At 42.7% G+C, this 16035-nt stretch overlaps 1 protein-coding gene across 1 annotated transcript; it reads left to right on the top strand.

Moving 5' to 3' along the window:
* Nucleotides 1-806: 806 nt before the first annotated feature.
* On the top strand, nt 807-11838 carry ASB11 (ankyrin repeat and SOCS box containing 11). The gene is made up of 8 exons (XM_053935105.1): nt 807-1146; nt 1223-1363; nt 3008-3087; nt 6048-6155; nt 7654-7804; nt 8012-8146; nt 9013-9204; nt 11650-11838. The coding sequence occupies exons 2-8, from the start codon at nt 1294-1296 to the stop codon at nt 11772-11774; spliced, it is 861 nt and encodes a 286-aa protein (XP_053791080.1). The 5' UTR covers nt 807-1146; nt 1223-1293; the 3' UTR covers nt 11775-11838.
* The last annotated feature ends 4197 nt before the right edge of the window (nt 11839-16035 follow it).

Genomic DNA, 16035 nt, shown 5'->3' on the forward strand with positions numbered 1-16035 from the left:
CCAGGTAAAGTAAAAATATGGACTCTAACATTTAAATGTTTATTTGCCACATTTTTGTAACTTGAGGGTTTAAATCAGCGAGTCACCATGAAAAGAGGGATTTTTTGCTAAATGTAGGGGTAAATGTGTTAACCTGAAGTGCCTCCCATTTCTGGGGTCTTTGCAGTGTCAGTATGTGTTGGCATGGTTTAGGTGTGCAAAATATGAGACTCCAACAATTACCCCGCTAGAATGAGGACAACATTTGGTCAATGCACTATGGTAAATAAAAATACTGTTCTCAGATACAAGGTGTTCTTTATCAATGGTTACAGATGGTTTTACTAAACATCCGGTTTTACTGCCAGAGAATATTTAGGGAAAGGTTTTAGCACATTGATTTTCTGAAAGGTGATGCTAGGAGGATATAACTAATGACTTTATGAATCCAAGCCAAGAACCCTTGGTTTGTTAAATCAGCTTATAAAAATGAATGCAGCTAAAATTGTTCTGAAAAATACACAGCTCAAGAATATATTGTATTTCATAGGTTACTTAGCAGGTCATGGTTTTGTTTTTTTTTTTTTCAAGTGATTTTAGTCCTTCACATCACTGCATAATAATGAATAGGCATGTGTTTGCATTCCTGTTAATTCCACTAATTAAAATGACATGGTATTTTCAATTTACTGCTAATGAGGGCTTATTTTCCTTGCTGAAGATTCTGATCAGCATTGTGACATCACACATTTCTATGTGACTCATTTGTTGGGCACTCGCTTCATGATTGTGCCATCATGAACAGGCACAGGAATGGCATCAGAACACAGATGGTGTGGGATGGCCACACAAAGCAGGGAGATTCAGATCTGGCAGAGAGAAATACTGCAGCCAAACATTTTTGACAAAGCCTTTATGAAGCCTGTATATATACAGGCATGTCTTGATTATTAATTTATCTATTATTCTCTAGAATATAATTCCAGTCATTTGATACTGTCATTTTTTTCCAAGCACCTTTATGCAATCATAGTCTGACACGTGGTGAACAGCAGTTTTTCCTTCAAGAAGTTCTTATTGAGGTGCCTTGAAATTCAGCAGGCCATAACATATTTTTATCTGCAAGTTGCCATTTGCAGAAAGCCATTAAGGATAATCTTACAAAATGTAAGATCATGTGATGTTGTTGCTGGGGCACTATATCATATTACAGCCAGAGCTTCACAACCTTTTTTCTTTGCAGTGAAGTAGCACAGAAGCAGCAGCAGGGCTGCATAATTTATCTGTAGGCATTTAAAAAGAGCACTTTCAGCCATGTCACTCCCAGCTGAGCAGGGGAGATGTGCTCCGTATGGAAACTATATTTGCCACACGTTTCAGGGAGGTAGGTTGTGGTGGCTGGCGTGGGAGTGTGCAGCAGTGTGTGTTGTCCTGAGGCTGTGTGTGCATCCACATGCATTGGAAATGCCCTGGAAATGCATGTGAGAACACGCACTCGCACGAGTTATACTCTGCATAAAAGGTTAAATAAGGCCCCGTAGCTCTGTTGTCTGAGTAACTCCTGAATCTTCCTGCTGTATAAGCGCTCTGGGCTTTGTCACTTGCAGCGTCTTCTGACTTTCTGAACTGAGCTTGCCTGTTTCAGTCACCAGCATGATGAGAGGTGTGGGGTATTTGGGAGGTTTTCAGGAAGATGTTTCTTGGTCCCTACATGGTTCCTGTTTCCGTCATTTTGACTGATGTGTCATTCAGAGCCTTGCTATATATTGTGCCAACTGGTCTTTCCATGCCAGTTTCCTACCTTAGGAGTCCAAGAAGTGCTTTGTAAATGAATGGAAACAAAGGTAATCACTATATTTAAAACTGTAACTCCAATAGCTGAAGTGCATCCTAGTCCTTGGGTAACAAAAAGAGATTCCTTTGGCCAAGGGTAAAACCTCTGCTGTGTCCTTGGTCTCAAGTCCCCATGGATGTGTCCATGCTTCTCATTGATTTCTCCCTGCCTTGGGTAGCATGTGAAATGGAGATAAATCACCCTTTCTATTCTCTCTGGTGTGCAGTATAGCTGAAAAAATTAAACAGGACAAGAGTTTCAAATACAGTGCCCATGGGTTTGCTCTACAACAGAGCATGAATGCAAACACTGGTATTGCTTCTGTCCTGTGGTACTGGAAATGCAGCTGGCCTTTGGAGAAATACTTACTACACAGTGTCACAGGATGGTTATAAATTTTAATATAGGACAAGTAAATTTGCTCTCTATTTGAATGGCAGGGATTTAACCTGAGCTGAATGTCTATGCTTGCAGGTAGTAGCTAGGCTAAAGAATTATTTTTCTTGGCACATAAATAGATTAGGATAAGAAAAAGGGCAAGCAAGCCTACGTGAAGGAGTCTGAACAGTTCAGCATCTCAGAATTATTAAAGAAGAAAAGTAAAGCCTTCAGGCAGAGTTTGTTTTTCCATGTATTTTCTAAAATATTTCGGTGAAGAGAATGGTTATACCTGTTACATGCTAGTCTGAGAGGGAGGATGTTATTTATGAAATTGTCAGTGCAGGAAATAAAACTGCCAAGGACATGCCAGAATTCATTTGATGGACAAGTCAACCCTGCTATGAGGCTCTTAACAAAGTGTCAGAGAAGCTGGGATGCAATTTGTGACAAGAGCTCCTGAGGAAAAGTGGAGGCTGATATGGTTTTGAGTAGGAGAATTGCAGGGTTCTGAAGTCTCCATGTGAGACCCAGCAGCACTGAACTAGTGATCTTTGCTGAAACATGTTTTTAGCTGTTCTTTTAAAAGTTCTGCCAAGAAGCTTTTGGTTAGGTCCCTTAGTGAGCAGCCAGCTTTCTCAGGATTGCTGATTCCTCAGCTGCTCTGCTGAAATTTATTCATCAAACAGTTTCACTGCTAAGCCCACATTGATTTCAGTCCTGATCTGCATTTACACGTGGCTTTGCTTCCCCTGTCCTCCCAAGATCTGCTTTTGCTGCATCCCTGAATTAGCTTCCATGCATTTGCTGTTTCAGGCAGCTGGGCAGACCGATCCCCTCTTCATGATGCTGCCTTCCAGGGACGCCTTCTCTCTCTGAAAACCTTGATTGCACAGGTAAAAGCACACAGGGAAAGAAAAGGCTGGGAAGCAAGGTGATTTCACATGAATTGCATTTATGGGCTGGTGAGCTGGTAATAGACTGCAACAGGGCATAGGAAATATGGCTGTATGAATAATGTATCAGCACAAACACCTCTGGGCATGTATTAGTCTGCTCAGTTAAGAAGCTAGGGACAAGCCTGGGACAAAGAATATCACACCCTGCAGCTTGCTATATAATAAACAATGATCCTTGTGCTCTTTCTCAATGATGAACCATGCAACTAGGCTTGAGAATAGGGACAATAAATATGTATATGTACATTAAAAGAAACCCTCAAAACAGTAAAAAGCTGTAAAAGTGCATCTTGCCTTTTATGAAGTCCGCCTGAAACCCTCTGCTCCAAAAGGAACCGAGAGTTCAGCCAAAAGGAAGAGAGGAGGAGAGAATACATGAGAAGGAAAAGAAGCTGGATATGAAAAGAGGTTATGGTTCTTTGTGCTCTGCCAATCATCTTCCTTACCACCTTTGCTTAAACTCAGTGTCCTCATCTAGCATGAATAGGTAACTGTCCCCCTCTCCCTCCTGCCTCCAAGGCAACTGCAAGGAAATTAATTCCCTGACTGTAAAGCTTTTGACTTGGCTATCAGACTTTTTATAGTCAAGGTAAATAATTATTACCAGAGGCCACAGCTCTAATGGACAACATCCTCAAGTAGTGGAGTTGCCAGTGTGAAAGCCTCCTCTCCAGACATCTTTTGAGGCATAGCTGCAGCTAAAAAAGAATGCTGTTTACAGACAGTATTCACCCTCCCATTTTCTGATCCCTCTTTCCTTCACTTGCTGACATAAAGTGATTTTTATGGAAAAGGAAGTAATGGAGGTTAGAGATAAAAAGAAAGAGGCTTTATTCATTTAGGGATTTGATGGTTTTCTGACTCCTCTATCTCCATTTATGCTGACCTTACACCACTTGCTTCGTGGAGCACCCAGTGTTGTGGTTGTTCACCAGATGCCCTGGTTATGCACTGCTCAGGGTTGTACACTGAGGAAGCACCCAGCAGTGTGGTTATATCATTTAGTTAATCCACCATTTCTCCTTTTCCTAAAGAAATTTAATTTTGGGAGTAAAAGATGAAGGTCCTTGCTGATGAAAAGAGATCAGGGCAGCAATTTCTGTAGAGCCTGAATTGGAGCTGAGTCACCACAGATTGATAAATGCAGGGATGAAATTGTTCATGGAGCAGCATAATCATTGCTCATTGCTTCCAATATAGTTATACTACTAGCCTGAAATGAAGGATGGAACTGTACTTGAGTATCTGTGGGACACTCGAAGTCTCTACTGCAACACCATAGGTTTCAAGAAAGCCACTGAGGCTCTGGCTGCACAGGCAATGCCTGGACATAGGGAGGTGATGTAGCACTGGAGTTTTCACATGGCTCAAGAACTCACCAACGCCTGTTTCAATGCCTGAAAAAAGAGTTTGATTTTTCATGTACATAGAACACAAGGTTTATCATGAGTGATGTTTGGCAAACAGCCATTGTAAGATCTACAACTTATTCTTCATTTTGTAATGGAAGGAATTGTTTTTCCCAAGATATCAGTGCTTATTCTTTCTTTGATATGACTGAGTTTTATTAGTTAAAAATATATATACATGTATCTATGAGTAATAATTGAGAATAGGTCTCCTTATTAGGAGTATCTAGAAGGAATTCATCTTCAAGGAATATGCTGATCACAAAATATGAAACAACCATACAATTAGAAAATGGAATAATCTCTATTTTTTCAAGGTTTTGTCTATTCCCCTAGCACCGTTGTAATGCATGAAAATTTTAGCAACAACTTCTACATTAATAATACTTTCACATGACTGAAAAAGATTGCTTTTCTATCATGTAATGCTTGGCCTGAAGTGTTTATAGTGCTTTTAATACTCACGGAGTCAGGACTGCTGCCTTTTTTGCTGTGTGAGGTTGCTCCCAGGTACTCCTTTCTGCCCATTGCATTGGGTACTGTGTAGCAAAAAGTGCATTGCTGCCATCTCGTGAGCTGCCCTGTCTATAGCACGTCAGGCAGACACCAACTGTACTTCAAAATACGGCATCAAGCAGAAGATAGAGCTGCTTCCAGGCCTGTTCTCATGCATGGCTGTGAAATTCTAATTACCAGGAGATGTAGTTGCATTCAGAGGAAAACACACATGACAACGGCTTTCCCCTTTGTGAATATATCTGGCTTGTCTTTCTGCAGGAATAGATATGGCAACTGTCAATTAGGGAAATACCTGAAATAAGGCATTTGTAAATCACTGTTCTTTCTTCCAGTGTAAAACATTTCCTGGATGGTCAGTTGAGAGGAACTGACTTGTGGGTGGGATTTGATTCATCTCTCTTATAGGTTTACCAGGTACTTATTACCTCTGAGTGAAACACACTTGGGTACCCTATACAGTGAATGAAAGAACTTTTAGGATACAATTTGTCTGCTTTACTGGAAACAGCTGCTTTAGCATGGGATGAAGCATATCCTAGGGAATCCTGTTTCTCCCCACTGAAGGAGCTGCCAGCTCCAGCTGAGCTGCAGATATCTGCAGATGCCAGAAGCATCCTCATTCAGGGAGGTGAGGTGAATCCCTCCAGCTGTAGCTCCTGGTGCAGGACTTAATAGGGAAGGGAATGCCACCCTTATAAGTTAAAGAAATGTGATGCCTTTCCTGCAATTGACAGTGCATCGTAAAGATCTAGAAATAGAAGGCATAGCTTGTAATTGCTCCCTCTTCAACCCCATCATGAGCTGTGGTTTGTGGGGACAAAAAATCACTGAACAGCACAAATCCAACCTGAGCCCTTTCCCTGGACACGCAGCTCTGCCATGGCTCTCCCTGCCATGGGCACCCCACCAGCCCTGCAGGAGCTGTGCTTCAGGCAGGGCTTTCTCCTCACACCCTGGTCCTGGTTGCAGGGTTTCAACGTGAACCTGGTGACCACAGACCGTGTGTCAGCTCTCCACGAGGCCTGCCTGGGTGGCCACGTGGCCTGTGCCAAGGTGCTGCTGGAAAACGGTGCCCAGGTAAGTCCTGGGGATGCCACTGGGGACATGGGCACCTGGGAACAGATGCTCTCCACATCAGTGGGATGTTGGATGTGCTGTCCATGTGTCAGGGCCAAGATGCAGTGGACATCTCAGAAAGAAATGTGGAAAAACATAACAGTGTTCTGTTTCCCCGGGTGATAGATTTGTCTTCCCCTTGTGTCATCCCTTTATTCTCTTTTGTTTTCCCTTTGTGTGTGAAACATAGTCACGATTGATGGAAAATGAATGAAAGCTGCTAAGTGAAATAACATCGAAGAAAGTAACTCACACCTTTACCCTCCCCCTCCCCCCATCACCAGTGATCACTGGAATTACGTCTGGTTTTCTATGGGGAGGTTGGGAGTCTCATGTAAGTAAAAATGGATGTGCTTGAAGCAACAGAACATTTTATCTGCTAATAAAATAACAATTCCCACAGCTGGACCTAAGGCAGAGTACATGTTCACAATAGAGATTAAGGAATGGATGAAATATATAAGAATATTTTTATGTCCGCTGGGTTTTCAAGTAAAATTTATATGGCAAGAAACTAATCACCACCAAAACAGTTAAGAGACCTCCAGTGCCTCCAGGAGCTTCAGCCACACCAGCCTGATGACACTGGGAGGAGGTGAGGGCAGTGGATATTTTACAAATTGGCATGTGCTTGCATAATCCATTGCTCTTCTCCAGTGTGCCACAGAGTTGTTTATGAAGTCCGCCATGCAGATTTGCTTCATAAATTGGCCTTGAGGGCTTGCTATGTAGTTAAATATAGCATAAACAGGGATATGGTGTGAATCTTGGGGTGTCCTGCCCAAGGCCAGGAGTTGGACTCCATGATACTGATGGGTCCCTTCCAACTCAGCATGCTCTGTGATTCTGTGATCTACAGTTCTGCTGTCCCAATGGAGAATGGCAATAGTGGTTCTTGCCAGGTCTTTACACCAGAAGTTGGGGAAAAAAATTTCTGTCTTGCACAGACACACATGCATACCAGCTTCTTCAAGCTCCTTTTCTGTTTGGGATTATGTTTCTATGAAAATTTATTTTCCTGGAAATGTGTGTTCAGATAAAAGTATTAAACAGAAAGTAAATGTTTTCATTTAAAAAGCAAATCCATTTTCATTTGAGGGTGTTCCACCTTGAGGCTGGTGCAAACTAAACAATCTTGAAAATACTCAGCTGCTTCACATTAAAAAAAAAAAAAAGAAATAATAAAAAAATTGCTTTTCTTAGCAGTTCCAGCAGGAGCATTCAGAGCAGGCAAGGTTTCTGCCTTGTGGCACTAACTATCTGGGAAAGAGGGCAGACATCAAAGGAGAATGTTCTGTACGTTATGTCACAACATATAACTCAGAAAGTTGTAAATAAATTAATTCCTGAAATTAAACAAGGCAAGAGTCTCATTCTGGTGCACTTCTGGTGTGCACAGGAGGTGTGTTGCAAGGGCGTTCCTGTCAAACTGGATTATCCTGAGTGTCTTCCATTGCAGGTCAATGCAGCCACCATCGATGGCATCACTCCTCTGTTCAACGCCTGCTGCAGTGGCAGTGCAGCCTGTGTCAACATGCTGCTGGAATTTGGAGCCAAGGGGCAGTTGGGGAGCCACTTGCCCTCGCCCATCCACGAAGCAGTCAAGAGAGGTGATGTTCTGGGTGTGAGCGGTGTGAGCGAAGCCAACAATAGCTACATGACAAATGCGTCTTTTGTCACTCACAAAGCATTAAAAAAATTATTTCCATATCAGTACAGATAAACAGGCTTGGCTTTTTCACAGCTCTTGTGCCTCACAGTTGTATCTGGGTGTGTTCTCCTCTGCAGCAATTCAGTGATGGCTTTTCCCTCCACAGGTCACAGGGAGTGCATGGAGACCCTTCTGGCCCATGAGGTTGACATTGACCAAGAAGACCCACAGCATGGGACTCCTCTCTACATGGCCTGCACGTACCAGAGAACAGAATGTGTCAAGAAGCTTTTGGAGCTAGGTACACCTGGAAAAGGGGCCGGGGGAGAGCTATGGTGGTGTGAGCCAACGCCGCTGGTCTCTGACTCTGTCAGACTCATTTGAGGCCATTAAAAATTTCCCCTGTGTTGATAAAGAAATTATGACTTCTAAGTGAAAAGCCTTCTTAATTACAGAGACCTCCCTGAAGCTATCTGAATGTGAAAAAAGAATTTCAGTTTTCTAGCATGGTAACAGGATGCACAGAAAATGCTGGCTAATATTACTGACCAAAATCAACTCTTGCTTAACATAGCAGTTTATCGGAACCATTAACTCCATCTCCTCCTCAGTGGATGATGAGGACAGCAGTAAAGCCACTTGGAAGAATAAACACTGCAGGTCCAGGCACAGCCTATGAACTAGCATAAATTTTTGCTGTCAGTGTGCATTAGCTGACTTACACCTGCTCAAAGTGTGGCCCTGCTGTGCCCAGCCAGCCTGGGGCAAGCATTTTGCTTGCTGTGCTTCCAGACTTATTACAATGAGATACCTAAAGGTTTCTATTTTTTTCCCCCCGGCAATTAAATTAACATAATCCATATTAGATTTTATGCCATTAACAACTTTAAAGAACATATGGTAGGCTTTGAATATGTTTTGAGTTGAAGATCAGGCTGCTCAATTCTGGGCATCGCAGACAGGGTTTGGTGGCCCAGAGCACTCTGCCAGAGCAGGTGTTTGACCTGATGAGCTTTGCACAGCTGCTGCTGAGAGATGGGGGAAGTCCTGTGTGCCATCCATCCCCTTCATCTATTGAGGCTACTGGTGGAAACCGGCCTGTGTGATGCAGGTTCAGACAGTCCCTGCTGCCCACCAGCTCTAACCACGAGCCCTTGTTCACCCAAGGAGCCAATGTGAACGTGGGGAAGCGACTGGACACCCCCCTGCACGCGGCAGCAAGGAAATCCAGTGTGGAGATAGTTGTCTTGCTGACAGACTATGGTGCTAACCCGAAATGCAGAAATGCTGACCTCAAATGTGCCCTGGATCTTGCCATGCCCCACAGCAAAGTGGAGCAGGTGCTTCTGCTTCGGGAAGGTAATGGTCTCCTTTCTTCTCCTTTTTAAAGTAAAGCAGTATTTGTATCCTTTACCAAAGTATATTTCTTAACTGCTTTTATGAGTAATGCTCTACATAAATTCTCTTTCTCTGCTGCCTTCAAACCTCCAACACATGACACAGAAATCTGTTTTGTTGTTAGATCTGCCACCTGGTGCTATGGTTTTAGCAGGTAAATCAGTCAGTTATTCTGTGCTTTCTTTTCCTATCTACTGAAGGAAAATCATACATATTTACCTAATGGGACTCCTAGTGTTAAAAACTACCATGAAAGTTTATTAATAGATAATATTTTAGTACCATCATCCAGTGTTCAGCCTTGCACCATGGCTCAATGAGTGAGTGTGTCCTCAGTTGCCAGGAGAATGCAGAACTCTTTGCCAGGTGACTTTTCAGCTTCACAGCTCTTCCATGTGGTTTATGGGGCTGCAATCCCAGCACAGACCAGCACTTTGCTGTTTACCTCCAGGCTTCCTGCAATTAATTATCTTTCCTGTTTACTGGAAGAAGCCTCTGAGGAGAAATGAATCAGGATCCTCTTGTGCTCTTTTCACCTGCACAACATTTGGCCAGAACCTGATGCATCCAAGAGCAATATCCCTGTGCTATGGGCTTGCTGAATTAGTTCCCCCTCCTCTAACCTCTGTGTTTCCCAGCTCACTGGTGCCCTGTTAGTTGGTCTGTGTCTCTTGAGGCTTTTCTGACTCAGAGGGTGCTTACCCCCATCCAAGGCCTCCCACCTTCCTGAGCCTGCTCACGACCCACCAAGGACCAAAGCATGATGCGCACAAAAAGCAACTCTTGCATGGTAAATTAATAAATGCCAGTGTTGCATATAGGCTTTGTTCCAACCCTCTGAACACAGGTGGGCTTTATGGAGGAAATGAAACATTGGCTTAATATCCTGCTGTCCTGTTCCCTTTCTCCATGACTTTTCATGCAGAGCTTTAATTTGTCATGTCTAAAACCTTCCCAGAAGAATTTTGTTTGAATGCTTCTCACCTTGTGTGACTTCTGTCCCCATACCTGAGTTGCTCAGAGCTCAGTGGCAGACTGTGGGAGCAAAGGCAGCACTGCCAAGTGTCCTGCTACCATTGCCCTGAGTGAATCAGAGCTGGTGTAGATAAAGAGCCCAGGATGAGTCCTCTGACAGCTTTCCAACCACTCAACCCTCTGATGTTTAACAAGACTTCTCACATGCAGCAAGGGAAGGACAAAAAGACTTCACATCTTCTCGTCTTGTTTTTTTGTTGTTGTTTCTCCTTCCTTCCTTCCTTCCTTCCTTCCTTCCTTCCTTCCTTCCTTCCTTCCTTCCTTCCTTCCTTCCTTCCTTCCTTCCTTCCTTCCTTCCTTCCTTCTTCCTTCCTTCTTCCTTCCTTCCTTCCTTCCTTCCTTCCTTCCTTCCTTCCTTCCTTCCTTCCTTCCTTCCTTCCTTCCTTCTTCCTTCCTTCCTTCCTTCCTTCCTTCCTTCCTTCCTTCCTTCCTTCCTTCCTTCCTTCTTCCTTCCTTCCTTCCTTCCTTCCTTCCTTCCTTCCTTCCTTCCTTCCTTCTTCCTTCCTTCCTTCCTTCCTTCCTTCCTTCCTTCCTTCCTTCCTTCCTTCCTTCCTTCCTTCCTTCCTTCCTTCCTTCCTTCCTTCCTTCCTTCCTTCCTTCCTTCCTTCCTTCCCTTCCTTCCTTCCTTCCTTCCTTCCTTCCTTCCTTCCTTCCTTCCTTCCCTTCCTTCCTTCCTTCCCTCCTTCCTTCCCTTCCTTCCTTCCCTCCCTTCCTTCCTTCCTTCCTTCCTTCCTTTTCCTCAATGTCTTTTTGAAAAAAAAACAACTGAACACTTTCTATCTTTGAGACCTTTCTTCAAAAGTTTTCCCTTCAGTCAGACTTACCTAAACTTAGATGTCGCAGTAAGCAATGTTTTGAGGAGCACTGGACTGACTGACAAACATAAATATTCTGAGACTGTGGCCATGTAAAAAGGCTAGGTTGCAGTTACTACTGGTGCAGGTACCTGCTGAGACAGCAGTAGTTGGAAAAAGCATGTTCTGTATATATGAACAATTAACTGTACTGTATTTATCCTCACAAAACTGCCGGGGGTTATCTTATACCCTGAGCAAGGGCTATGCATTCCAGAGCTCTCTCTCCAGTGCAGACACTTTATGGTGTTTTAGGTGTTTGCTCAAGAAAAGATGGCAAACAGCCTAGCTGTGCATACAGAAAAAGGTGTTTAGTGCTCACAGCTTTCAAATTGCTGAACCAACTCTGACAACACAACTTTAATACAAACAATGACGTATCTAAGTTTCCCTGACCTCAGCAAATCATTGTGTAGTGCTTGGTCTGAGTTGCAAACCTTGTTGGTGTTTTTTGCTTTGACTCATACCGGTGGTGGGTTTGAGGGTGCTTATTCTTGCCTTTTCTCTCTCCCCCCAGGTCCTGCCAGCCTTGCCCAGCTGTGCAGGCTGTGTATCAGAAGGCGTCTGGGTCGGTCGTGCCTGTACACAGTCCCCAAGCTGCACCTGCCGGAGCCACTGGAGAACTTCCTCCTCTATCGATAAGTCTGTGACTGCCTTTAGACTGGAAAAGAAAGAGGAACAAATGGTTGTTTACTCCAAGATTATTATATCAAAGAAAAAAAAAAAATCAAAAGCATCATTTACAGTCTTCTGTGGCTATCAAACATTGGCTGCTATGTGCCTGTGAAAATTGAAAGCACCTTTTCACAGGCAGTGAATGATATTATAGACACACTTCCCTCACAATCTATAGCCACATGGACTTAGATCAGCCCGAGAAATTCCAGTACGTAAACAGCTCACTTGACACATGTTTGTAGGTGCATATGCACACGTCCACTCACCCACTTAGACACAGAGATTTCTCCTGCATTTAGGGCTATATTTATTTGTGCAGTATCTGTGCAGCTTCTTCCCTTTGTCTATCCAATCTCAATGTCAGAATCGAGGCAGTGAATATTTTTCTTCCGTTAGTACGTGAAAATGAAAGCTTTCAGTGACGAACATCAGACATATACAATAGCTACACATCTTTTATCAGCTTTGATTTTGCATCCTTTCATCTCCCTCCTATTGTATACTGGAGCCCTATCAATTTCCAGCAGTCTCTGGCTGTCCAGACACTGTACATCCCTGAGCCCTGAGCACAGCTATTCCCAATGCTAACACATCTTGTCCTTGGAGGTACAAGAAATGTTATGAAAGCAAGTGCAGGAGTTTCGAGTAAACCCACAAAACTGTCTGAAAGTCTTAAACAACTCTTTCACCTCTTCCAGAAGAAATCCTTCCAAAGTTATGTCACCTGAGATCTGGCTGTATTCATTAAGTGAACATTTTTTCATAGCTTAATTCCATGACAGAACTGCAAGTGTCTTTATGTGCACAGTAGGTGATATTTCAATGTCCACCCTTTGCAAGGTTCAAAGAAAAGCAAAGGAAAGAGTGCTGCTTTTTTTTTTTTTTGGCTTTGTATGCTTTGACATTTCTTAAGGTAAGTCCTTGGACAGTGGAGCTGGAGAGAAGCAAGGCCACTTAAGATGATTGTGCATCATCCAAATGTTGTCCTTGTTGAATTTTCCTCACCAAGAGTGGTTTGCAGGCTTGTGTGCTCCCTCACCCCCTATTCTAGAGGCTTTAATTACCTCCTGAGAAGAAAGGATTTTTAGAGTGTTATAATTGTCCATTGTGATATTAGTTTAAGTAATGTGAGGATTTGTAGCTTGGAAACAGCAGGGCTGAAAGCATGCACCTCGTTGAGTTGAGAAATGCGGTGTACAGTGACACTTGCAGTGCCTGTTTGACTTTGTAAAGATTTATTTATTTTTCCTGGGGAGGTTCTTGGGGGACAAAACATTTCTTCAGAGCCAAGTTTTGGTAAACTTCTGCCATGAGACAAGCAGTGGTGTTTCACTAGCTGTAGCAAAACAGAAAGCAGAATTAAAAGGACTCTGTCTCCATTTTGCTCAACTTCACAGGTCCAAGAGGCTGACACATTTTCAGGTTGTGAAATGTACTGGTTTCTTTATGAGTTAGGCATACTGGCACCAATTTTCACTGCCCATACATTTTCAGTTAGAGGGAACTGGCCTCCTGGAGTCTGGATATGGGACTGGCTTCCAACAGCATTCAAGCTCCCGTCCCTGCCCCAGCAGCAGCAGTCTCTGGTTCAATGCTAATAATCCCTTAATGTCACCCTGACAGTTTCTCTGAGACAAAGGTCTAATGTTTCCCATACTTCTTTATGATTAATTCAGCACAAGTAAGACAAATTGAGCTCTCAGCAGCTCATGAGACTGGACCTTCAGCATTACAGCCAAAAATGGATGCAGTTTTCAGCCTGTGTTTGCACATACTGAATGTTATCTGATGGCAAGAGCTATTGCCCATCAAGTTTTCAGTGACATAAATGACCTTGTATGGTATAATACATCAAGAATCTCAAAGATTTGAACACTAAATTCTCAAGAGCCTTTGAAAATCAAATACTATCAAGAAATAAATGTCTATATTAATCTGATGTCAGCAGATCTTTCTCACTTCTATCTTTACTGCAAACTTACCTGCTCTGCTAATAAAGTGGCAGTGAGAATACTATCTGTTCTCTAAACAGAAAGACAGAGCCTCAGCTGTATGAGCTGTCAGACTTGTGGTGCAATCAGGGACTAAAGCAATTTATGGGATCTATTTCAAAATGTGTAATGCTGAATTGATTTCCTTCTGCGATCATCAATGAAAGCAGTATTTCACTTGCATAGGATTTTAAATTGAAAAAAAAATGTATCACCATTAAGAAAATGCAAAGTCTATTCAACCTCTCAGAAAGTTTTATCTCAAGAAGCAGGAGAAGGTGCCCTATATTTATTTCTGATATTAGCTTCCCATCAAAAAATCACCTTACCTTTCCTTTTTCCTGGAGACTTACTTCTCTCTGAAATTCTGTATATCAGAGTCTGACAGCTTTAATAAATTAGAAGAGAAGTTCAGAAGTCCTGAGATGAAGAAATTTCATTAGAAACTTTACCTAGACTTTCTTGCTCTTACCTCAAATTATGAAGTTACCCATTTAATCCTCATTGGCTGTGCTTTGTGCCATAACAATGCATGGAAATACTGAGGAAGTAGCTGGAGGAAGTTTGTGGGTTTTTTGTTGGTTTTTTGTTGTTGTTTTTTTTTTTTTTTTTCTTTTCAAAAATTCCATCTCATGTTAGGATAAGGAAAGATTGGGACAATTTTCTATGAGGCTATTGGGTCTTAGTGATTTTTCAAAATGAGTTTGGAAAACATCTGTCAGGTGCTTTTCTGAAGGTAGTAGAAGGGAAACTAATCTCACAAAGTATCTTTTCTTTAAAACAAGTGGTGTCTTCTCTGTCATTCTACGATCATTGATTGAAATCAGTTGTTGGGTAAGGTATGGTTTTCCTGGGGATACAGACATTTTTATGTGCTGGAATTCCACTGCTGTACAGTGCTCTTTCAATCTCTTGCCCAAAACCTGGCTCCACAGGTTTCCCTGTAGCTTGAGATTAATTTTTCCCAGAGTTTTCTCTGCAAGTATTCTGGCCAATGGGCCACGTCCTTGAGGACATACACAGCCTGTGTGAGTACACATAGGCTGACACATGCTGGGAGGGCTTAATAAACAATATTTCTTAAGGTATCTAGGAAAAGAAGTTTCATTCTGATCTGGCTCTGAAAAGATCTCTGTTTTGATCTCCTGACCAGCCTGTTGGGTTCAAGGTGACCTCTGTTCTTACAGAGTAACTCTGCTATTGGCATTTAACCATCCTCCATCCTCTCTGGGACTCAACTTTTCACAGCAGATCTGTCAGTCCCTGAATTTCTGTCTGTCCAATTTAATTTGTCATTCAGAGAGTGAAATGAAAAAGTGTAGGGAAATGCTAGACCGTTGAAACTTGTTGTTATACTGTAGGAACTGAAGTTCCCCTCATCTGCCTTGAGGTGCCAACACAATACCTTCCCAGGCAGATGCAGGCTGTGAGGGAGGCTGTCTGTCTGTCTGTCTGTCCGCCTGTGTGCTCTGCTCCCCTGATGGGACTTGCCTGTGCCAATTTGGGCAGTGGGATGGGAGGATCATCTCCTTCTGACTCTGCCTTCCCCCAGGGAACCTGAGCCTGGCCAACACCCTCCTCAAGGTATTTAGATCTCTTCCCTCCACACATGTTAATAATAAATGTTGTGTTGCCCCTGTGCAAACCCTGCAAACAGGGGCAGTGTCCCCTCAGCACCACTCCCTACCCTGCACTTGCTGCCAGCTCTGCAGGACAGGAGACACAGGGGCTGCCCAGCACCTTTCTGTCCCAAGCCTGACCTGTTCTGCAGCACAACTCTGCTGTTGGCATTTAACACCCCTCCAGTCTTTATTGGATTCAAAATACTGGTGGTGTGCCCCAGCATGGCATTAGGGCAAGTCTGATAAGAATGAAAATTAAATACATTCACTGACTCTTAGCCCAAAAATGTCTGACCTGTATCTGGGGTGATGGTTCCTGATGTCTTTGTGTAATTTTTTTTTTCAGAAATTACCATTTCCCACATGCCAATTCCTCCTCACTGTGTTTTTTTTTAATGTTCTGCATGATATGTATATTATTGTCAAATACAGATTATTCCACACAGAATTGCTACCTAAATTGATTTTTATTTCTTGAAAATTCCTTTATTTTTAAATTTTATAGTATTTGTAGAAACTCACAATGTACATTGCAAGCAAATGAAAAACTATGTCAGGTTTAATTGAAAAATCTTCAATAAAGTGTATCAGGAGTTGCAGAATAAAGCATAA

Source organism: Vidua chalybeata, chromosome 2, assembly GCF_026979565.1.
Source record: "Vidua chalybeata isolate OUT-0048 chromosome 2, bVidCha1 merged haplotype, whole genome shotgun sequence".
Lineage (NCBI taxonomy): Eukaryota > Metazoa > Chordata > Aves > Passeriformes > Viduidae > Vidua > Vidua chalybeata.

Bases quoted from the DNA above. Each gene is read 5' to 3' on its own strand.
- ASB11 (XM_053935105.1), top strand. From the start codon at position 1,294: ATGTCACTCCCAGCTGAGCAGGGGAGATGTGCTCCGTATGGAAACTAT. The intron at 1,364-3,007 runs GTAGGTTGTGGT...TTGCTGTTTCAG, and splicing joins TTGCCACACGTTTCAGGGAG to GCAGCTGGGCAGACCGATCC. The intron at 8,147-9,012 runs GTACACCTGGAA...TGTTCACCCAAG, and splicing joins CAAGAAGCTTTTGGAGCTAG to GAGCCAATGTGAACGTGGGG.